At 49.2% G+C, this 22,500-nt stretch overlaps 1 protein-coding gene across 3 annotated transcripts in view; it reads left to right on the top strand.

Annotated features, from left to right (window-relative positions):
* The window catches only part of mdn1 (midasin AAA ATPase 1), an 87,907-nt gene that overhangs the window by 37,104 nt on the left and 28,303 nt on the right, over positions 1–22,500 (top strand). For all 3 annotated transcript variants that reach the window (XM_054733747.1, XM_054733748.1, XM_070549768.1), the window contains 22 exons: positions 386–502; positions 640–848; positions 931–1,079; positions 3,284–3,483; positions 6,590–6,813; positions 6,928–7,041; positions 8,161–8,290; positions 8,922–9,028; positions 9,115–9,248; positions 9,880–10,043; positions 10,292–10,412; positions 10,502–10,715; positions 11,424–11,649; positions 11,732–11,855; positions 13,142–13,306; positions 13,378–13,589; positions 15,218–15,605; positions 16,891–16,994; positions 20,636–21,305; positions 21,382–21,537; positions 22,067–22,349; positions 22,434–22,500. The exon at positions 22,434–22,500 is cut by the window's right edge and continues 172 nt beyond it. In XM_054733747.1, the coding sequence (XP_054589722.1) occupies positions 386–502; positions 640–848; positions 931–1,079; positions 3,284–3,483; positions 6,590–6,813; positions 6,928–7,041; positions 8,161–8,290; positions 8,922–9,028; positions 9,115–9,248; positions 9,880–10,043; positions 10,292–10,412; positions 10,502–10,715; positions 11,424–11,649; positions 11,732–11,855; positions 13,142–13,306; positions 13,378–13,589; positions 15,218–15,605; positions 16,891–16,994; positions 20,636–21,305; positions 21,382–21,537; positions 22,067–22,349; positions 22,434–22,500 (4,278 nt within the window). The remainder of the gene's footprint in view (positions 1–385; positions 503–639; positions 849–930; positions 1,080–3,283; positions 3,484–6,589; positions 6,814–6,927; positions 7,042–8,160; positions 8,291–8,921; positions 9,029–9,114; positions 9,249–9,879; positions 10,044–10,291; positions 10,413–10,501; positions 10,716–11,423; positions 11,650–11,731; positions 11,856–13,141; positions 13,307–13,377; positions 13,590–15,217; positions 15,606–16,890; positions 16,995–20,635; positions 21,306–21,381; positions 21,538–22,066; positions 22,350–22,433) is intronic.

The raw sequence follows: 22,500 nt of genomic DNA on the forward strand, positions 1-22,500 counted from the left end.
GCAGCACAGGAACAGCTGACAGGTGGACCGCCGGCGCGGTGCAGCACAGGAAGCTGCTCCTCAGCCCCAGAGTCACTAACAGACACTGAGGACACGGTGCTGCAGACGTCTGATCTGTCCCCTCTGGACAGTCGTCACGAGGAGGATGGGGCCCCGGCAGCGGGGATCTGTAAGCCTGATGTGGCCCATCTCACCTCGTTGTTTCCGGGCTTTTCCAGGGTGGAGCCGTTCAGAGAAGATGATCAAAGCCTGTTTGTGTGTTTGTGTTACTTCAGTCTGATCAGATCAGATATGCAGTCTCAGAAGCGTTTCAGCTTCTGTAAACATCATGAAGTCAAACCGTTTAAAGGCGTGGCTAACCTGACCCGACCCTGATTGTGTTTAGCACTTCGGTTCTGGATCGGCTCAACGCTCTGCTGGAGCCTAATGGATCCCTCACCATCGGAGAACGTGGTGTGATAGATGGGAAGGTCCCTCAAATCATCCCGCACCCTAACTTCAGGTTGGTCATGTGACCTCTGAGCTCACATCCTCCACATTAGGTCTGAGTATTATCTCCTCTAGGGTGCTCTAGGGTGGGAACCTGACTGGTTTGGGTTTTAGACGAGTGGGTTCTATCGTCTTTCTGGGTCTGTGCAGGCTGTTCCTGACCATGGACCCGGTCCACGGGGAGCTCTCCAGAGCCATGAGGAACCGGGGGGTTGAAGTCTATATTCCAGGGGAACAAGAGGGGGTCTGCTGGGACCTGCTGGACCTGAAGACCCTCCTACACACGGCTGGGGTGACCGGGGACTGCGTGTGCAACCTCCTCATTCAAATTCATAACGACATCAAATCTGCCATCTGGGGTGAAAGAGCGTCGGCATCATGAAGATAACGGTTCTGCTGCTCTTCTGCAGCTTTAATCTGGAACTGTCCGCATCTCCTCAGACTCCCCCGCCTCCTCCGTGGCGTCCCTCCTCCACGCTGCCACCCTGACGTCCTGCCAACTACAGAGAGGTGCAGATTTACGCAGCGCCCTGCGGCACGCCTGTGACGAGGCTTACTCCACCTGCCAGCGCACCGCCGCTGCTCAGAAGGTACCAGAAAACGACACGTCTGGCTGGTTAGTGTTAGACCATGTGGCTGTGTTTAAGGAAACACTTCCTGTCATTCTCAGGACTCAAAGTCAGAAGCAGAGATAGTTTCTTTTTCTGTTTGTAGAAGATCCAGCAGCAGGAACTTCTGTATTCAGTATGTTGTTTTTATTGCTGCTCTGGGGTCTCATTTATCAAACATGGCGTAGAATCCTTACTAAAACCGTACTTAAGCTCAGCAGAAGAAAAGTACGTACGCCAAGTAGGTTTATGATCTATCAAACATGGAGGACGCACAGCTGCACGCAGCCTCCGCTTCATAAATCAGAGACTAACTAGAAAGGTTCTCAGCTGCTTTTTAGTCACATCCCGCCCTCACCACGCCCACTTACTGCCATAAATTGTGGATCTCATGCATATACATAAGCCAGCTTGTTGCAGCGCTCCACCAATGACATGGCGACCGTAGATCAAGGCAGATCAAGGAAGCGCTATTTCACACAAGCAGAAGTTGAGGTACCTGTGGGTGAGGTGGAGAAATGACAGGAAGTACTTTTGCAAAACAAACAAGAGAAAATCCACGGAGTGGCACAGCGTTGCTGAAGCCGTCAATGCTGACTTCTTCAGAGAGATCTGTGGCGGATATAAAAAAAGGTCCAATCAGGATTCGATCCCCAGACTCCCGGGTGAAAGTCACGCACGCTAACCAGTCAGCCAAACGGAGATCTCCCCGGTTTAACTAGCCAGGGCGCATGATCAACCGGGTCACAGTGACAGGACACACACTGTCACACACGCATGATGTTCTGCACTTCAGGCTGTGTGTGTGTGTGTGTGTGTGTGTGTGTGTGTGTGTGTGTGTGTGTGTGTGTGTGTGTGTGTGTGTGTGTGTGTGTGTGTGTGTGTGTGTGTGTGTGTGTGTGTGTGTGTGTGTGTGTGTGTGTGTGCGCGTGTGTGTGTGTGTGTGTGTGTGTAGAAGTGATAACGCTGCAGGATTTCATAACTGTATCATCTCAGCAGCAGCACTGCAGGTGCTCTCCATGTCCAGCATGTGTGTAAGCCAGGTCCTTAGTCAACTTAAAGTTGACACATTTTTCCGCTACGTTTTCCTTCATAAATCCCAAAGTTTGCGTGGAAAGTTGCTTACGCAGTTTTCCGACCCCGTTTTGTGCGTAAGCTAGCTTGATAAATGAGGTCCCTGGTTCTTTTTCTAACTTCGCTCGGTGTTTCACTACGGGGAATCGCCCTGGCGTGACCAACTACGGACGCTCCAATGACATCACGTCTGTCCCTGACAGACCAGTTGTGCCGTTCCCAGGCTCCGCCCACCCAGTACATCCACGGCCAACCAACCCTTCCTACTCATTCTCGCTTTCTTCCCGTGAGGAACTACACTTTGCTCCCTCCGCGATTTTCAGGCTTCCTTTGGCTAGCTGCTTAACTGTTCCCAGGCGTATCGTGAGGCTATGTTGCCGAACGCAGTCCCAGCGCTGTCTGGATTTGCGCTGAGTAAGTGCTGGAGGCAGGATGCACAGCGTCTGCCTAGTGCTGCAGCTTGCTTTGGGATGGACATGCAATCCGGGAGTGGGCCATATCTCCCACAGTAACCCTAACACCGAACGAAGTTAGAAAAAGAACGTAGGGTTACGTTATGTAGACCCCGGTTCTTTGATAACAGCGTGAGATGTTTCTCCAACAGTTCCCTTCTTCTATAACGATAAGAAATCTTTCCAATTGGCAGTGGATATACTGGGTGGGCGGAGCCTGGGCACGGCACAACCGGTCTGTCAGGGACAGACGTGATGTCATTGGAGCTTCTGTAGTTGGTCACGCCAGGGCGATTCCCATAGTGAAACACCTCCCTCTGTTATCAAAAAACCGGGGTTTACATAACCTAACCCTACGTTTTATGTCCTGTTCAGCACCTCCTCCCGCCCCCCGCCCCCCCCCCCCCGCCCCCCCCCCCCCCCCAGGAGCTTAGGTAGACCTCAGCGTTCATACGGCTCACAGGAAGCTGGATTGGTGTTCTGGTCTCTCAATCATAGATGAGGACTGGTCCCCTCAGACTGCAGGAGGGGAACACCAAACCTTTCACATCTATTCAAATGTTCTTTTCCAAAACTACAACTAACCTTTGAGACTTTATTGTCTTTCTAATCGTTCTTCACTGAAGACGTTTAACCGACGCTGTGTTCCCTCTCCGTCAGCAAGCCCAGCAGCTGGTTGAGCAGCACTTGTCCATCCTGGACAACAAGGACGGGTACGGTGGACTGCTGTGTGCAGGGGTTTGGCCCGATGGTGTCCCATCAGCCCTTCTCTCTGTAGAAGATTCCTGCTTGTCGTCCGTCCTCAGAGATGGACAGGTCCTCTCCTTCTGCCTCAACTCCCTCAGCCTGCAGGGCAAAAGGTAAGACGGTGTGTGTGTGTGTGTGTGTGTGTGTGTGTGTGTGTGTGTGTGTGTGTGTGTGTGTGTGTGTGTGTGTGTGTGTGTTTTATATGCTTAAGTGCACAAATGTTAACGTTTAACCTGTAGTGTGTGGACATTTTGCTGGGTTTAGAGGTTTGGTTTGGTTTGGCGTTGGGAATAGAACAGCATGGTTACGGTCAGGTTTAGGAGATGGGTCTCAATGGATTCCCCTGCCGCCCGATGGCTCTGCAGAGTTTGGTATAGAAACCAGAGGTGTGCACGCTCACTCTCAATCAGGTCCAAGCTTGAGCATCTGGCATCTGGCTTTCATGGGAAGTGCATCTGCTAGTGGTTGTTCCGACATGTCGTCGGCAGTAAACCTATCCGTTGATGATGTGGTGTGCACTGAGGCCGCGGGTGTGTCTCAGTAAAGCCCAGATCTCACTGGAGTGTGTTGTTATGTACTGCGCTCAGTAGGAGGGGAGAAGGGGAAGATCTAGAGGTGTGTGTGTGTGTGTGTGTGTGTGTGTGTGTGTGTGTGTGTGTGTGTGTGTGTAAGGATGCAATGAGAAATAAAGATATCTCGGTGTTGAAAGTTGCTACGGATGTTTCACCCGTCGGAACAACGGCGTTGCAAACATTGCTGTCTTGCATTGCGGTGTTTCGAGTGTAAAGTACTTCCACACTTCAGACATGTTCTGTGTAAACGTTCGGCGCTGCACATGCTAACCTGTAAACTGCAGGGTGAGTGGAATTGTAATAGAGCCTTCTATCCAATCAGAGGCGAGAAAGGCGGGATCTTTCTTGGACTTCCTACGATTCCAGATAACGTATATTATATAATAAAGTATCTTTCTGGAGTTTTCCCTTTCAGAAATGATGTACGATGCTTCAGAAATCCGTCAAAGCGATTATCTTATCATAAACTGCGATGTAATGTTAGCAATAGTTTTTTTTTTGCTAAGCACGCCCGCGCCCCGCAGAGCTCCGTGCAGTAGGAAACTGAGCGCTGACCAGAACTAACCAATAGCGTTAGACCTCCGCTTACATGCTTCAGATTTAAGGAATACCTCGGCTGACGCAGAGTTGATGAACTTTTCACGGACAAGTAAGTCTAAAATTTATGAGAACACAACATGACATGAGAATAATACTTGTAAAACAACGTGTTTTAGCTGTTTGTCGCCACAGAAAGACCTAAATAAACAAGAAACGTGAAGTCGCCTTCTTAAAAAAACAGAAAGATTTGTGTGAAAAGCTTGTCAGCCACTAGATGGTGCCATCAGATGAGAGAAATACTGTGGAAAGAGACTTTAAGTCTAGTTTATACTCTCCATCAGCTCTATGGATTGTCTGAATCTGACGCCCTGGTAGCCTTGAGCTGCAAGCACCTAAACCCCCACGAAGGAATGCAGGCAGATGCTGTGAAAACCCAAACTACACATGAGTGATAACGTTTGCAAGTTTATCCATGTATACCTATAAATATGTATTTTTGGCCGCCGGTTGCAACGGTTGCTGGTATCGGTTGTTACAGTTGCTGGCATCGGTTGCTACGGTTGCTGGTATCGGTTGATACAGTTGCTGGTATCGGTTGATACAGTTGCTGGCATCGGTTGCCACAGTTGCTGGTATCGGTTGATACAGTTGCTGGTATCGGTTGATACAGTTGCTGGTATCGGTTGCCACAGTTGATGGTATCGGTTGCTACAGTTGCTGGTATCGGTTGCCTCAGTTGCTGGTATCGGTTGATACAGTTGCTGGTATCGGTTGCCTCAGTTGCTGGTATCGGTTGATACAGTTGCTGGTATCGGTTGATACAGTTGCTGGTATCGGTTGCTACAGTTGCTGGTATCGGTTGCCTCAGTTGCTGGTATCGGTTGATACAGTTGCTGGTATCGGCTGCCACGGTTGCTGGTATCGGTTGCAACAGTTGCTAGTATCGGTTGCTACAGTTGCTGGCATCGGTTGATACAGTTGCTGGTATCGGCTGCCACGGTTGCTGGTATCGGTTGATACAGTTGCTGGTATCGGTTGATACAGTTGCTGGTATCGGTTGCTACAGTTGCTGGTATCGGTTGCCTCAGTTGCTGGTATCGGTTGATACAGTTGCTGGTATCGGCTGCCACGGTTGCTGGTATCGGTTGATACAGTTGCTAGTATCGGTTGCTACAGTTGCTGGCATCGGTTGATACAGTTGCTGGTATCGGTTGCCTCAGTTGCTGGTATCGGTTGATACAGTTGCTGGTATCGGTTGATACAGTTGCTGGTATCGGTTGCTACAGTTGCTGGTATCGGTTGCCTCAGTTGCTGGTATCGGTTGATACAGTTGCTGGTATCGGCTGCCACGGTTGCTGGTATCGGTTGCAACAGTTGCTAGTATCGGTTGCTACAGTTGCTGGCATCGGTTGATACAGTTGCTGGTATCGGTTGCCACGGTTGCTGGTATCGGTTGCTACGGTTGCTGGTATCGGTTGCTACAGTTGCTGGTATCGGTTGCTACAGTTGCTGGTATCGGTTGCTACAGTTGCTGGCATCGGTTGCTACAGTTGCTGGTATCGGTTGATACAGTTGCTGGTATCGGTTGATACAGTTGCTGGTATCGGTTGCCACAGTTGCTGGTATCGGTTGCTACAGTTGCTGGTATCGGTTGCTACAGTTGCTGGTATCGGTTGCTACGGTTGCTGGTATCGGTTGCTACAGCTGCTACAGTTGCTGGTATCGGTTGCTACAGTTGCTGGTATTGGTTGGCCGAGGCTCACAGTTGCAAGTGTTTATGACCAACACCATTTCACTGGATTTGTTCCTTATGAGCCAGCATTGGGTTCTGTTTGACAACATATTCTTTAACAACATCATCAGCTTCTGTTAGGGATTTTATCAATATATTTATCAATAACCCCATTTCCTGCCGCTAGAGGGAGACAGGAGGCAGTAAGCAGACGAGTAAACCAAATAGCAATCGGTGGCGGAGCATCAAGGCAACTGCCCTGAGTTCAGCTTTGCAAGTTTATTTTATAACATGGGGTTGTCTTAATCTAATCTGATTGCTAATGGAGTCCTGAGCCTTTGATCTTGAGGTGAAGCAGAAGTTGTGTTTGTGCAGGAGTCGTCCGCTGAGGCTGGAGGACCTGCAGCGAGCCTTGCAGGGCCGTGCTGTCCACGAGGACCTGGTGTTTTGTGGTGGCGGGGTGGACGTGGAGGGTAGGGATGCTCTGAGTCTGATCCCCACAGCTGTGAGACTGGTGACGGAGAAAGCCTCTCACGGAGACTGGGTCCTTCGCAGCAGCTGGCTCTCACACCTGGGGAAGAGCTACAGATCTGCACCTGGTAGGTTGCTCTATGGACACCTACAGCACCACCAGCTTACTGACCTCAGACCTCATCAATGCACGATCATCATAAGTTATTGGAGTCATTTGTACATTGCTGCTGTTGTTTCAGATGCAGCTCTGGTCCAACTGGAGGCAGGAAATAGCGCCCTAAAGGCCATATTTAGCAGCAAGCTAGCTGCAAAGGCTAAATCACTGATGGGGTGTCTCCAGTCTGACGGCGCAGGTATACGTTCCATCTGTCACTTAGTTCCTTTTTCCTTCTACACTTTCCTGCAGCACCGCTCCAGCCTCGGTAGGAAACCTTGAGAATGACGAATTTATTCAGAAAATGTCTGTTAGTATAAACACGTCACTGTCAGACGGCACCGGCGTTACTGCTGCAGCACTCACAGCTCTGATATATACAACCCACCCATTCACCCGCTTTCCTTCATCCATTCATCAGTCATCCATCCTCCCAAAAGCCATCATTTATCCATCATTCATCTGTTATCAATTCATACATCCATCCATTCAATAACTATCATTCATTTGTTATCCATTCATCCATCATCCATCCATCCATCATTCATCTATTATCCATTCATACATCCATTCATCCAATAACTATCATTTATCCAACTTTCATCCATTATCTATCCATCACCCATCATCCATCCATTCATCCATCATTCATCTGTTATCCATTCATCCATTCATTCATCCATCCTTCCTTCCATCATTCATCTGTTATCCATTCATCCATTCATTCATCCATCCTTCCTTCCATCATTCATCTATTATCCATCCATCCATCCTTCCATCATTCATCTGTTATCCATTCATCCATTCATTCATCCATCCATCCTTCCATCATTCATCTGTTATCCATTCATCCATTCATTCATCCATCCATCCTTCCATCATTCATCTATTATCCATCCATCCTTCCATCATTCATCTGTTATCCATTCATCCATTCATCCATCCTTCCTTCCATCATTCATCTATTATCCGTCCATCCATCCTTCCATCATTCATCTGTTATCCATTCATCCATTCATTCATCCATCCATCCTTCCATCATTCATCTGTTATCCATTCATCCATTCATTCATCCATCCTTCCTTCCATCATTCATCTATTATCCATCCATCCATCCATCATCCATTCAACCTTCCACCTATTCATCCATCCACCGATTCATTCGTCCACCCAGTTAGCTTAACCTAACTTATCTTAATTTAGCTTATCTTAGCTGTTGATGTTTGTTGGTGCTGTCTAGTTCTAATGAAGATCAAATGTTCTCATCTGCGTCAGGGTGTGCTTTTTTCTGTCATAAGTGATGATTGGATGTTTTCAGATGAGTTCAGGACTCTCCTGGACATGCGCTGGAATCAACAGTACCTGGAGATCTTAGCCAACAAGTGCAGCTTTAAGAATGACGAGGGATACTCGGAGTTTGTGGAGGTGATGAATGCAGTAGCCAACAGGTAGGAGGTCTGATGTTCAACAGCAGCACCATGCTGCTGTTTTTATGTGCATGAAATGCCATCTTTGCATTCTTGTTCAGGTGTCTGGTTTATAAAGAACATCGACTTGCTTCTGTGTATGAAATGTATTACATAAATAAAGCTGCCTTGCCTTTTGAGAGTCCACTAGAGAAACCTTGGTTAAGTGGAGATGACCTTGTATCGAGAGTCACCAGACCTTTTGTTGAATTAAATGGATTTTGTCTCCACTCCAGCAAACTGGTGGTTTATCATCTATTCGGATCGTCAGAGCTAAGTGTAAAGGACTGAGTACACAGCCCTGAGGTGCCCCTCTGCCTGTTATCTCACTGCAAGTGACTTTCTGACAGCAAGTCTAGTCTCCTGGTGCAGAGGTTCTCAGGTCTGAGCCTCAGACCTGTCTGATCTCCACCATGAAGTGTTTTCTAGATTATTACGGTCTGAATCCTCTGCCCTCAGACATGTCTTCCCTGGTGGACAGGCCAGGTTAAGGGTCACTTTATCTTCAGATTCAGTACTTCAGCTTTAGTTCCAGGGTACAGGTCAATACAGCATGTTAGTGACGTGTAAATGCATCGTTTAACTGTGTGGCATGACTTGGTTTGTGTGGCAGAATCACCTTGATGATCAACAGAAAGGAGAGGGCAGTCATCTGCTCTGGTTCCATCAGCATGGTCCCCCAGAACTCTGCTCTGAGCGTAGCCACAGCCTTCAGCAGAGGTACACGCTTTGGGTCATACAGTGGTAGCGTAATAATCTACACTTGACATGTCGTTGGAACAAAAACACTCCCTGGCCCCCTACAGGAACCACAGATATGAGTCACCTGCCCCACCCAGTCCTGATGCACCTGCGGACCTTCTTTGACCTGTGGGAGGAATTTGTTCTCCAGGCAGTTCAGACCGAAGAACGCCGGATTCCAGATCCCATCTTGTTTGAGGTCAGGACTTTTCCTTCATCACTTGGTGTTTTTAACAAGAGTCGTGTGAGACTGCCATCGTCACACCTGCTGTTGCCAGATCTAGTAGGACTCCTTAACCCTCCCACTGTCCTCATGGGGGTGACCCCGCCAGGAAAGGTGACCAGTGAGCAGGACTGATGATTTATCCCTTGGGTCCACGTGGCAGGGGTGAGGTGGTGCTCACTCCTCACCCCCGCCACATGGACCCATCAGTCCTGCTCACTGGTCACCTTTCCTGGCGGGGTCACCCCCATGAGGACAGTGGGAGGGTTATAGGTTGTGTTTCTCCTAAGAGCTGGTTGTTGACTACAGCTGTGGGAATGTGGGGGCAACATCTCCCCTGTGGATCTGAATCAGCCGAGATCCTAACAGACGACATGGATTTATTATCCAGCTCTCAACTACTCTGATGTTGCTGCAGTGTAAACGTTCTGCATCCACAAACATCTCCTAGGAGATGGTTTTCTTCTGACCCCAGTAGGACCACCATCTCATGTCCCACAGCAGTATGGGATTAACTCGGTTTGCATGTTGGAACGTATTCATAAATGAACCTCTGTGGGCTGGTAACTCCTCTAGAAGACCTGATGTCCTGTCTCTCTGGGACCAGATCCTGGAGCTGCTGCAGTGGTGTGATCGTCTGTGGGACGTGAGCAGCGTGCTGCCGGCTGATTCCCACAGTGTTCCTGTTCTCTCTCTGCACTGGCAGTGGGTGCAAAAACACCTCCTCCTCCACCTCCCTCAGCTGCTTCTGGAGAACCCCGCCCACTTTCAGTAAGCACCGCCCTCCGCACCATCACACAAGGCTTGGGAAGTAGAGAGTCTCAAGAGGATTTGACATGATTGTTGTTGGGTTTCCTCCTGAGCTTCATCGCTGATGCCAGTGGAGAACTGGTCCTAACTAGCCCGCCTGTAGCGTGAGCGGGGCTGCGCTGGGTCATGCCGGTGCATCAGGTGGTTTCTTCTTGAGATGTGTTTCAGATGTCCTGCTGAATGTTTCTCTGGACGGTTCTGTTCCTCAGAGGTCACCAGGAGCTGCAGGCGGTCTCAGCAGCGGTTCAGGGTGTTCTGTGTAGCCCGCCATCTCTGGCCTCTGCTCTCAAAGGGATCCAGAAGCGTCTGGGCAAAGTTCTGCCCTTTAAGGTGTGGAAGCACCTGCACAAGCCTTTACACTCCAGCCACGGGGTTTTAGGTCAGTCATCTAACCGCACCTTCATCCTCCTCTTCATCAGCTGGAGTCGGTGGCTGGGTGCGCCGCTCGCCTCAGACTCTTGAGTCAGGCACTTGATGTGAACCATGTGGTGATGGACGGGTCATCGGGTCGTCGGAGGCTAGAGCTGATTGGACTTCAGGCGGCTGGGCTCGGCTCTGACATCAAACAGAACCTTCTTAAAGGATGGAGTCTGGTCCGGGTAGCCAACAACCAGCTGGACCCACAGCTCACCGGTGAGTTCTGACCTCTGACCTTCAACACCAGCTGGTTGTGTTAAAGCGGCCCCTGAGGGCCTCCGTCCTGCAGCGGTCCGGTCAGCTGTTACATGTGAAGGCTGGTTTATACTTCAGCGTGAGCTCCACAACGGAGCGTCGGACAGGCGCCGGCTTCTGTTCAGGCGCTGCAGAGCAGTTCCCTGCCAGGACAGCAGAGGGCGTCCTGCCACCGTAACACTCGTGTTTCCGCTCCCCGATAGCTTATTTACTAACGTGTTTATAGACTTTATCACACGGACACGTTTGTCCTTCATTTTCCTCCATCTCTTCATGCGGTCGTCACCTCCAAACCCACGTTTGCTCCGTGTTTTGTAATCCTTCACGAGGGATTAAACGTTCATGTTGTTGGATTCGTTCTGGGTCTGCCATAAATATCTGTTTACTTTAACTGAGCTACAGCGGTGCTGGTGGTGAATACACAGGAAGCGGCGTCCTGACCAATCACAAGCTTTCGGTCTCCGTGACCTCGGACGGGTGTGTAAGATTTTGGGCATGTCTCTGCGTCACCCTCCGCGAGCCCGTCGGAGAGCATCTGCGCCGACGCAGATGGAGAAGTATAAGTCCAGCTCAGCGTGAGGTCCACCTGCTCCCTCAAGCCCAAACCCGATCATGGCTGAACATGGCTCGTCTCAGGTGTGATGTCATCATCCAGTCCAATGTCTTCAGGGGTGCTGCAGGAGCTTCTGTCCGCCGTGGAGACGCAGCAGTCTCTCCTGACCTCCAAAGGACTGCTGGAGGTCTGCTCCAGACCCGAGGAGGAGGACGAAGCAGCGGGTGGCATCCCGGTGATCCGAGGGGAGCTGCTCCAGCTCTGGCCCCTGATGGAGGAACTTGCTGTCCTCAACCAGCTGAGACTGACTTCAGACCTGCTTCTCCAGGCCCTTTCTCCTGGGTAAGAAGCCGCTTCCTCCTCAGGTAGAACACAACACCCACGTTGTTCTTCATCCTGGTGAATGTTCTGTGTATCTCCTCAGGGACCAGGAGGCTGAGGCTTTCCTACACCAGCAGCTCTCCAGACATCTCAGCTTCTGCCTGCAGAACACTCCAGTGAACGCTGAGCTCCTCAGGTCCCTGTTCTTCCTGCAGGGAAGTGAGCAGGTGAGTGGTGGCAGTTCCTGGAGACGCAGAAGCTTTCTCTCTGAGACAGCTTTCTTCTAAGCTCCGTCCCAGAGTGACGGTGGGAATGGGGGACTTCCCCAGCAGAGAGCCTTTGGGTTGGATTTTAGACCAACTAACTGGAATCTGGGCACAAACAGACAGAGTTAGCGAGTTTGGTCCCAGGTGACCTGGCTACACAATAAACCTGTTGACTGATTCCAGATGAACATTTCCTTATTCCTGACAGACTTCCCTCTCAGCCGGCTGGAGGCTTGTCCGGTTTTCTCTTAAAAACCCAAAGAGGAACGTAGTCGCTGTTCACATCAGTGAGTTTCTGAAGTTGCTGCGTCTGCAGCGAGCTAACGCAGCAGCGCAGGCAAGTAGCTCCAGAGTTAGCTAACCCACCATTTATCCTCGTCCAAGTAATGTTCTGACTGGTGGAATTTAAAAGATATGAACAAGTAGAAATGGCTTGTAAGTAATCCGTAATAACAGCTGCACTTGTCGGGATTAACTCATCATGTCTCCCTGGCCAGCTGCCAACAGCTTACAGAAACTCAAAAAGGCTTTTAGGCAAGTATGATTAAAGGTGTGGAACACTGAAAACCTAGTTTTTTATGATTATTTCTGATCCTAAAGGGTCACTCTGAGTGTTTCATGCAGGCTGAACATGAGAATAGTCTCCTACACCGATCTCCTGCAGTAGCTTCTGATAGAAAACAGACGGTGAATCTCTAGGATGAGAAAATCCTGACAGCTCTACATCACCCTGTCACTAACATTCATGCACTCATCTGGACTCATGACGGGGAAGGCTGGTGTTGGTTTAGCGTCCAGGAAACGGTAGAGAACGTCTCGGCTAGTGCAGTGGCCGGAAAGGTCAAGAGGTCATCTGTAAGAATGGCACGGAGCTGAATTGTGAATCTTTGGTTTAAAAGCCTAGAAGCTAACTGTTAGCATTAGCAACTCCACCACACAGCAGAACCCCTCCCGGCTTGTGTTGTTAGTGGAGATGACACATCAGCGTGGCAGAGCAAACCGAGTCAGTGGTAGAGTCGTGTTGCTGCTAGCCAATCAGAGAAGAGATGTGCACGTATCAGGAAATAAGACTCCAGGTCCTGTCGTCTGAAGCGTAGCTGTGAGTGTGGCTCACTGCTGGTTCCTGGAAAAGGTGCACCGGTATACCTGACAAGGCATTCATTCCTACTAGAGACCGCTGCAGACGCACCGATGGAACGAGTGCTTCACGCCTTTAAACCTGAACGCTGCTTGTCTCTGTACTCCAGCTGTCTGAGGACACCACTTCAGTCTGGTGTGAGCTGCTGGCGGAGACCCTGACTGCCCTGTGGACCTGTAGTGTCTCTTCAGATCCTGACCGCTGGCTCAGATGGGACCCTTCGGGTCCAGAACCTCGTCCTGGTCCAAAGCTGTCCTCTGGGTTGAATAACATGGTACTGTCTCCTCCTGCTAGTCAACACGTCCCTGTTTGGCCCTTCTGTTTATGTGTGAATGCTGTTCGCAGGGTCCAGCCATGTTGACTAAAGCGGTGTGGTCCCATTGCATGCTGGGTGTTCTAAGCAGCGGCGGGGCTGGTGGACGGGGTCCTGAGGAAGAATCCGTCTTCTCTTTGAGCCACGTTGGGCTCGGGGCGTGGAAAGAGAGAGTCCTGCAGCTGCAGGATGTCTCTGCTGTGTTGTGGGACAACATGGCCGCCCCTGCTCTGGTTGAGTTCAGGTACAACAACACCGTTCACCTCATCAGCATTTTTCATCAGCTATTAAAGATCCTGGTTGTTGTTGAACCATGGTTCTGATCCAGGGATCAGAGCCGGGTCGTTCTGCTGATCTCACATGTTCCTCCGTTAAGATTTGTTTTCTAGCTGTTCTCCATCTGTAGGAACTCAACTGCTTTAGACGTTATTTTGATCATTAATGAGTAGAAATTGTAAAAAACAAAACCTAGATCAAATAATAAACCAGATTAAAAGTATTGTTTCAGTTATAATAACAAGTACAGGATAAACAGCGACATATTACAGGGCAAGAAGCTAATGTCCACAGGTGGACTCCAGGTCTTCTTGAAGAGGTCCTTCACTGAGAAACCATTTTTCACTTATTTCTGAATATAATGGGTTTTTTCATGCAGGCTGAACATGAAAATAGTCTCCTACACCTGTCTCCTGCGTTAGCTTCTGATAGAAAACAGACGGTGAAACTATTGACTTTTAAAACATCAATGCTGCAGAGCAAACGGAGTCAGTGGAGGAGTCCCATTTTTGCTGTCCAATCAGAGGACAGTTGTCCAAGTATCAGGAAACCTGCAGTGCATTGGTCAGCTCACGTGCTGTTTAAATGCGCTGGATGAATAAAATGGTATGGTTGATCCTGTCGTCTGAAGATACTTTCTCCCCCGGCTGACCTCTGCATCCTCAAACAGGCTTACAAGGCATGCATTCGTAGGACCGACCACCGGAGATGAATATGAGTGAAGCACCTCTTCAAAGGAGTCATGCAAAGTTTATTTTTTCCATCGATCAGCTGAATCAGGTTGTTTCTGTCAAACTGGAGGATTTCTGTTGGCCTTGTTGGAGGGTTTTTACTCAAAAAGCCCAAACAGCGAATCAGAGGAGCTGGAGCCCAAAGGCAGCAATGGGCCTGGGCCCAATAGGGAACCTAGAGGAACTCCACATGGAAGCAGCAGCTGAAGACCACAGATACACCTGGTCTCGCTCTCTCAAACTACTGTTGGGGGGAAAACGATCTACCTATCTTGGTTTTCTGTGGTGATGTTGGAAATCAGACTTTGTCTTTTTCCACCTTCCAGTCCAGCGGTCCTCTGAGCAGATAGAGAGAGAGGAGCCACGCCCGTCAAAGTAGAATCATCCAAAGCTTTATTTCCCCTTGTGCAGAGGGGAGAAGTGCTACGCTCCTGACCCGTAGCAATTCAAACAACATGTTCTCTCCCTAGGTGTCCGGACCGTCAGATGAGACTCTCCCAAAATCAGTCAAACCATGAAACTAACTCCCTCGCCGTTTCCCTGGCAACAGACAGACATCTCTCTCCCATCCCACCCTGCAGCTCAGAATAGAAGCTGTTCTTGGGGCCCCGACTGCTACCCATCTATCTTGTCTGGGGTTGTTGGGACCCATCTCACTTCCCTTTGAGACCCTTCACGTTTCATAAGCATAGCTGCAAACCCATATCAGCCCATACAAGTCTTAGGATTACCACATACGTGTCACGGCAACTAAATTTAGGATTACATATGATCATAACACTTCTCCACACTACACGGTGTTTGGTGTCTCTTCCTGAGGGCACCTGGACATGTGTGTGTATTCACTAACCTTGTACGTCTCCAGGGCCACAGACCTGAGGCTTCAGGGAATGGTCCTGCTTTTGCAGCTCCAGAGTATGACCAACCTGCTACCGTCCAACCTGGAGGAGAGCTACCTGAAGAGCTGCAGGAGCCTGGTGGACGATGCTAATCCTCAGATTGCTGCAGAGGAGATCCAGACTGTCCTCAGAGACGCTTTACCTCCAGGCCTACTCCCGGAAGACCTGCTGGGGTTGCTTCTCACCTGTCTGCATCAATACATCCAAGGCAGAGTCCAAGGTTCTGACCCGCTGGTGTGTTCCGGAGTGTTCTGGGTCAATATGGGCATCATGCAGATCAAACTGTGGACACCACAGACCATCTTTGACCCAACCGTGAAGAGAGCCTACAAACTCGACTACGCTAAGCAGGAGGTCAGAGGTTCTGCTGTGTGTGTGTGTGTGTGTGTGTGTGTGTGTGTGTGTGGATGCGCGTGCGTGTGTGTGTGTGTGTGGATGCGTGTGCGTGTGTGTGTGTGTGTGCGCATGTGCGCATGTGTGTGTGTGTGTGTGTGTGTGGATGCGCGTGTGCGTGTGTGTGTGTGCATCATGGGGTTGATCTGAGCTGAGGAGGAGACTCCTGTTGTTTTGTTCATCTTCATCATAATAACGACAACATTAGATGACAACAGGTGCTCACATAGGTTTGTGCTGCTGAACATGTCTGAGCAGCTTGACCACGTTGTTGTGTGTCGGGGAGGAAACACGACAGCAGCCACAGAGTCATGCTGGTTTGAGCGCTGGAGTTATATCAGCTCTGTCTGGAAGTTAGTTTGAAAACTTTCTCTTTCAGTCGTGAACACGTTACTGAGCGGCTAGAATCTCCGTTTCTGGGCTTCAACGTCAGAAAACAGCTGAGTGAAGTCGGCGCTGAGTGAGAGGAGTGTAGTTTGTCCGAGACAGCGGAGCTGCAGACACCCAACTACCTCTGACTGCCTCGGCGCTGAAAAAACACAAAGGAGGGGGCGCGTCTGCTCTGCGCTGGCGCCTCAAAGCATCATGGGAGTTGTAGTCTTTGCGGTAAAATCTGCCAGCGGGCCAGTTTTAATATATTTTTTATATTTATGTCGCGGGCCACATAAAAATGACTCTGACATATGTGGTTTAGATGAAGCTAATATTTTTGATAACTCTGAAAGCTCAACTGGATCAAAACAGTTCAAGCACAGATGAGGTTCCACAGTTACCTCTGATGCTGCCTCACTTACTGAGGAAGAAGAAATCACATTAGGGAGGATGCTAAAGATTTTATTTCTAATAGAATTAATTTTACTTGTAAAAAATTCCATGAAGTCATTGCTGCTGAGGGCTAAGGGAATAGATGGCTCAGAGCTATGATTCTGTGTAAGTTTAGCAACTGTACTGAAAAGAAATGTAGGATTATGCTTATTCTCCTCAATTAATGCTGAAAAATAAGCAGTTCTAGTTTGTTGAAGCTTATTTTTATAAAGCACAAGACTATTTTTCCAGGACAGGTAGGCCTCCTCCTGGTGCGTAGAGCGCCATGTTCTCTCCAATTTCCTAGAGTTTTGTTTTAAGACTCGTAAATGAGAGTTAAACCAGAGGACTAGTTCATCTGTGTCATGCCCGACCTCAGTGCTGAGCGAGCTGTTTCTTATAACGTTGCATCTCAGAAGCATTTTTATGTGGTCCGTTCCAGCTGGCTCTGCTGAAGGAGGAGTGGAAAGCCCGTAACATGTCTTCTCTGTTGCTGACTGGGTTGGAGCTGAAGATGGCAGATTCTTTCCAGCATCCTCGAATCAGGTAAGTACCCGACACTGGGCCCTCAGAAAGCAGGTACCCCACACTGAGGCCTCGGAGCTTCAGGTAAGATCTCATAGGAAGAACAGACAACCTCTTGATGTCCATGCTGTTGGTGCTTGTCCTGATCACAGTGTAGGGAGACAGTCTATCGACACAGAACACACATTTTGTTTAATTATTCATAAAATCAGATGTGCTAAAGTCCACAGTCTGTTTTATAAACCCTGTAAAAACGTTAGGTTATGCATATAACCACTGTTCCCTAAAGCAGAGAACAAGGTAGAACAAAGGTACTATCATCACGCCCTGCTGTGGCCTGGCTAAAGACGCATGTAATCACGCCTATAAAGGCAAATGAGCATGACGCTGTGTGGAGGCCCCACCCCTCACTTGCACTGTCACCTCTGTTCATTACGTCACTGAGCTAGGCTGTGAAGGGGGCAGCCTTGCATTGTACCTTGCTCCTCTCCATCAGGGACCGATGGACTGAAAAGCACTTTTAAACAAAGATGAGGGTAAGATGTGGAGGGGGCATGCAGAGGTCTTCATAGAGTTAACTAGTTTGGTTAACTCAGGCAAAGAAACAGGAGCAAAGCTATCTAGGATGATGGGCCTGGTTGGAGTCGGGAGAGGCGGCGATAAGGCTGAAGGAGAGATGCTAGATCTAACCTTATTGACTTTGTCCACAAAGAAAGACAGAAAGTTCTCACAGTCTGCAACAGAGTGGATGGAGGCTGTAGGAGAGGCAGGAGAGACGATGCTGCTGATGGTGTTAAACAGCACCTTGGGGTTCCCTTTGCTCTGGGACACCAGGTTGGAGAAATAGGAAACCCTAGCGTCTCTGACTGCAGAGTTAAAGGATGTCAGAAGATCCTTTAGGTGCAGCAGATGGACGTGGAGATGGGTTTTCTTCCACAAACGCTCAATTTTTCTGCATTGGCGCTTCAGGCTGCGAAGGCTGTCATTAAACCAGGGAGTAGGGTTCACTGCAGGAACTGATCTGGTTCTGACAGGACAGATGTTGTCCAGAATGGAGAGGCAGTGCTCGTTAAACTGAGAAGTTAAGGAATCTGGGTCGTTATCAGAAGAACAGGGTGGATCAAAAGCAGCAGAAAAATTGCTAGCTGTGCTCTCATTAAGAAAACGAGAACTAACCAGACGGCGAGCAGGAGGTGGGGACGCAGAAACTGACAAGTAAAAGAAAATGCAATGGTGATCTGAAATATAAACGTCCTCAGGACAAACACTGTCAGCATTTAGACTCAGGGGAAAAACAAGGTCTAGAGTGTGTCCCCTGGTGTGTGTGGGGCCAGAAACATGCTGGGTGAAGCTGAAGGAGTCCATAAGGCTGGAGAAATTCATGGCAAAGTGATCAGAGGGATCATCAACGTGGATGTTAAAGTCACCAACAATCACCAGTCTGGACAGCGTCACAGTGGAGGATAGAAAGTCACTAAACTCCTGAAGGAAAGAACTGTTTGGACCAGGTGGACGATAGACCACAGCACAGTAGAACGGGTCCTTACGCCCGACTTTAATCAGCTGCAGTTCAAAGGAAGCAAAGTGACCAGAGGTTGTAGAGCTACATGGAAGATGGTGTCTGAAAACAACAGCTAGGCCTCCACCACGACCAGAACCCCGGGGCTGGCTAAGAAAAGAATAAACACTCGGGCAGAGTTCAATCAGAGCAGAATAATCAGATGTTTGCTGCCAAACTTCAGTCAGAAACAGAAAATCCATGTTTTTAGACAGACGGAAGCAAGAGAAGATTAGTAGAGAAAAGTTTGAAGAATTGTCCATTGACTGCAGCTAAACCAAGCACAGGCGCCATCTTGTTACTGACCCGGAAGCAGAAAAAATACAAGAAATAAACTAATAAAGAATCTAAACAAGAAGATGGGAAAATTGGAACATTAGCAAGTTTTTTACAAGAAAAATCTCTAATTTGCAAGTATAGCAAATAGTGATTATTAGTCCGAACAAATTTTAACAGGTAGCTGTTCAAAGCTAGCAGAAGTATCATTTATATATAAATCTTCAGTGCTGTGAGTGTCCTTGTCATACCAAACTTTGAAGCCATTATTCATTAGGAATGGTTGGAAAAGATGATTATGTATTAAAGGTGAGTGAACAGAAATACTCAGAAAACCCAGAAATATCTTAAACTGATTTAAAATACGTGGCGATTGAGTTACGATAATATAATTCTTAATATTATTAACTAGTGATGGTAGAGGTGTGCAGAGTAATGCAGGGAGTGGGTGTGGGGCGCTTGTAGCTCTTCTCAATCTGAAGCCATGCAAGGATCTTTTCATCCCAGTCTTGTAACCACAGAGAAATGGCATTAACATTTCAGACCAGTGTTCTGTACCCATGTTCGGGAGTGAAACCCACCCACATCCTTTGGTCTTTCCATAAATTATTTTCTTATACGAGCTGATTTATTATTCCAAATAAAAGAAGAAACGATCAAAAGTCTTGGGATTGCGTTCTTCCGGCTCTTGGAGAGCACGGACGCTTTTTTCTTCCTCTCCTCCCTATCGTATCCCAAGGCCCTTGGTCTGTCTCTGGGTGGACGGCGCTTCCGCATGTTTTCTGGAAAACTGGAAACTGAAATTACTAAAATGGACCTGGTCAGTTGGTCTCTCAACGCGATTGACCAAAACGATGAGACCGGGAGAAGGGGCTCCCGGGTGAAGGTGGATCTCCTGTAGAAAAGCAATAGCAGCACCAAGATATCGTAAGTGAGAGGGTGCCCTCTTCCTCTTAGTTGCTCGATTTAGACCCTTCGCATTCCAACTCATAATTTAAGTCATTTTTACCTGGGATGAGATGTGAATTACTCCGAGCCGCTAGAATCAAGCTACTCAGTCCTTCTTCCACACCTATTATTCGTTTGCCCCACACGTTTAGAATAGAGTGTAGAGAGGCAGTAGATGCTCTGTTCTACTCTTGAAACGGGTGGATGGAGGCTTGCATCGCAGTTACTGAGTTTTCTAGCGCCTCCATGCCGTTAGCATTAGTATCTGTTTCTGTGCTAGCCAAGGAGTCCGATCTGTCCCGCGGTGGGGCTCGCACACTCTGTCGTTTGGGAAGTTTTGGAGACGTTTGTCTATTTATGAGGTAGTAAAGTCACTTCCACCACTGGAGTTCGAAAGGTTATGATGTCTAAAACAAATAAACTTAACACGTTTTAGCGGGAGCTGTGGACGACGCGTCTACTCACTGCTCATGCACAAGCACGCCACCCAGTTAAGCTAGCTTTTCAATAGCGAGGTTAAGAGCGTAAGAACTGAGAAATGATGGTGAAGCTGTTGCTAATAAGTGGAGGACTGGGCCTCCACGCAGCGTCATGCTCATTAGCCTTTATGAGTAGATGTGTTAGCGAGGGCACACGAGAGCGTGATGTCCCGTCGTGCCTTCGTCGTACCGAGTGAATCAACCGAAAAGGAACTTTATCGATCTCAGATTAGTTACGTGTTTTAAAACTGTTAATTCTAGTGAATCTAGTACCTACATTCTGCTCTGAGTGTTCTGAGCTGTGTGTGTGTGTGTGTGTGTGTGTGTGTGTGCATGTGTGTGTGTGTGCGTGTGTGTGTGTGTGTGTGTGCATGTGCATGTGTGTGTGTGTGTGTGTTTAGGTACCTGTGGAGCCGTATGCAACAGCTGACGGAGCAGATACAGGAGCTCTCCAGGAAGCAGGCCTTCCGGCCTCGTGAGTCCCAGTATGGACGGCTCTTTCAGGACCTGCAGCATTATCTTGGCAGCATTGGACAGGTGTCCACCATCAAGGAGCTGCTGTCCCACATGCTGAAGGTCCTGCAGGACTCCTCCTCTGCCAGGTCCAAGGCAGCAGTCCGGGCCCTCCTGAAGGAGGAGGCCGTGTGGCAGAACTCCCAGCAGCGCTTCTGTCAGAAGCTTTTGGAGGACTACCCACTGTACCCAGATGTTGTCAGCCCAATCAGAACCGGTATCCTCCAGCTGCAGCATGGCATGAAGCTGGTGTCCTCCCAGGTGGTGGCCTCTCTGACCCCAGTCCCAGGTCTGTCCCAGCTAGCGTCCTGCCTGCTGGCCTTCCCCTCTGTGTCCCCCAGCCTCCCGTCCTACCTCGCCCGGGCTGACTTTCTGTGCTCAAGGACGTGTATGGATATTCTGAGTCTGGTGGAGCTTCTACCAAAACAGGACTCTGGTCGTGTGATCCCCCAGACCTCCACTTTGCTAGTGAACGCTCTGCTGTATGTGCAGAGCAACAGCCTGTCCACTGGTGTGTTAAGTCCAGAAGCGTGCAGTCTCTTCAGACACATCTGTCAGGTCGGGGTCTCTCAGAGTCTTCTCAGGTCTTAGTGGTGTTTCTTCTGGTGGTGAAGTCTCTGCTTCTGCTCCTCAGGCTCTGGTGAATGAGTGGGATGAACAGGAGAGACGGGAGCGGGAGCGGGAGCTGGTGGAGGCTTCTCTGTATCGCAGCAGACTTCATGGTTCAGGTCTGACCGAGGATGAGCAGGAGGAGAAGGACTTCAGGCTCCACTTCCCTCATTTCAACAAGGTACAGGTCTGAGACCAGGGGGTCTGTAAAGCTTCAGCTAGACCCTCTGCAGGATGGTTTTCATCGTCGTCTGGTCTGTGGGGTCTCGGTGGGTCACGTTTGTGTTCTGCTCCGCTAGAAGCTGGTGGGGTGTGTCAGCGTGGGATCTTAGCTCTAAAGGGTTTCCGTACCTCCATTGTTGATTAGGACAGCAATGCCCCTCCCAGAGGAGGGAAAATGGAGCTCTCTGATTGGCCAAGGCTGCGTTTAGCCGTCTCTGTGGTTTATAGGGTGGTGTCGGGCTACATGGGCGTACGGAACATCATAACTCGCCCAGCTGTAGAGCAGCACTGATGGAAGAATGCATTCTCTGCTAACATGCTGCGCTACAGCGTGGTGATGTAGTCGCTGGCAGAGCACCCCCGCATCACTGAAGGCTAACCCTAACCCCAGCCTGCTTAGGCTAAAGGCGGGAATAACCCAGAGATGCTACTGGTGGACTTTTCCTAAATTGTGACTTGAGCTCCTGACTGAATCTGGACTTTTCCAGGACTTTGCAGATTTACAGACCCAGATGAGTTTGGAAGGTCCAGCAGACACTGAGCAGAACCTTAATGAAGACAGCCCTCACGGGGCGGCTGAGGTGGGCTGTTTGTCCTGGTCTGCTATGAACACCGTGGTCCAGGTCCATCAGCTCATGTGCCTGGGCTATGCCCGGTCCCTGTGGTACCAGAACACAGCACCAGCAAATCAAAGTAAAGGACACATCCAAGCCCTGCTCTTGTCCTATCAAATCGCTTGCCCGATGATGTCATCCATCTATCGTCTGATTGGTTCGTAGCTCTGACTTCTTCACTTTGTAAACATTAAATGATCAGTTGTGTGTGTTTTAAGTTCTGGTCCGGTTTCCTGTCCAGATTCTGATGTGGACCAGCAGCTGACAGGCAGCGGCCTGTTGCTCTCTGCCATCCTCCAGAACACCGT

The sequence above is a fragment of the Nothobranchius furzeri genome, chromosome 3 (genome assembly GCF_043380555.1).
Source record: "Nothobranchius furzeri strain GRZ-AD chromosome 3, NfurGRZ-RIMD1, whole genome shotgun sequence".
NCBI lineage: Eukaryota > Metazoa > Chordata > Actinopteri > Cyprinodontiformes > Nothobranchiidae > Nothobranchius > Nothobranchius furzeri.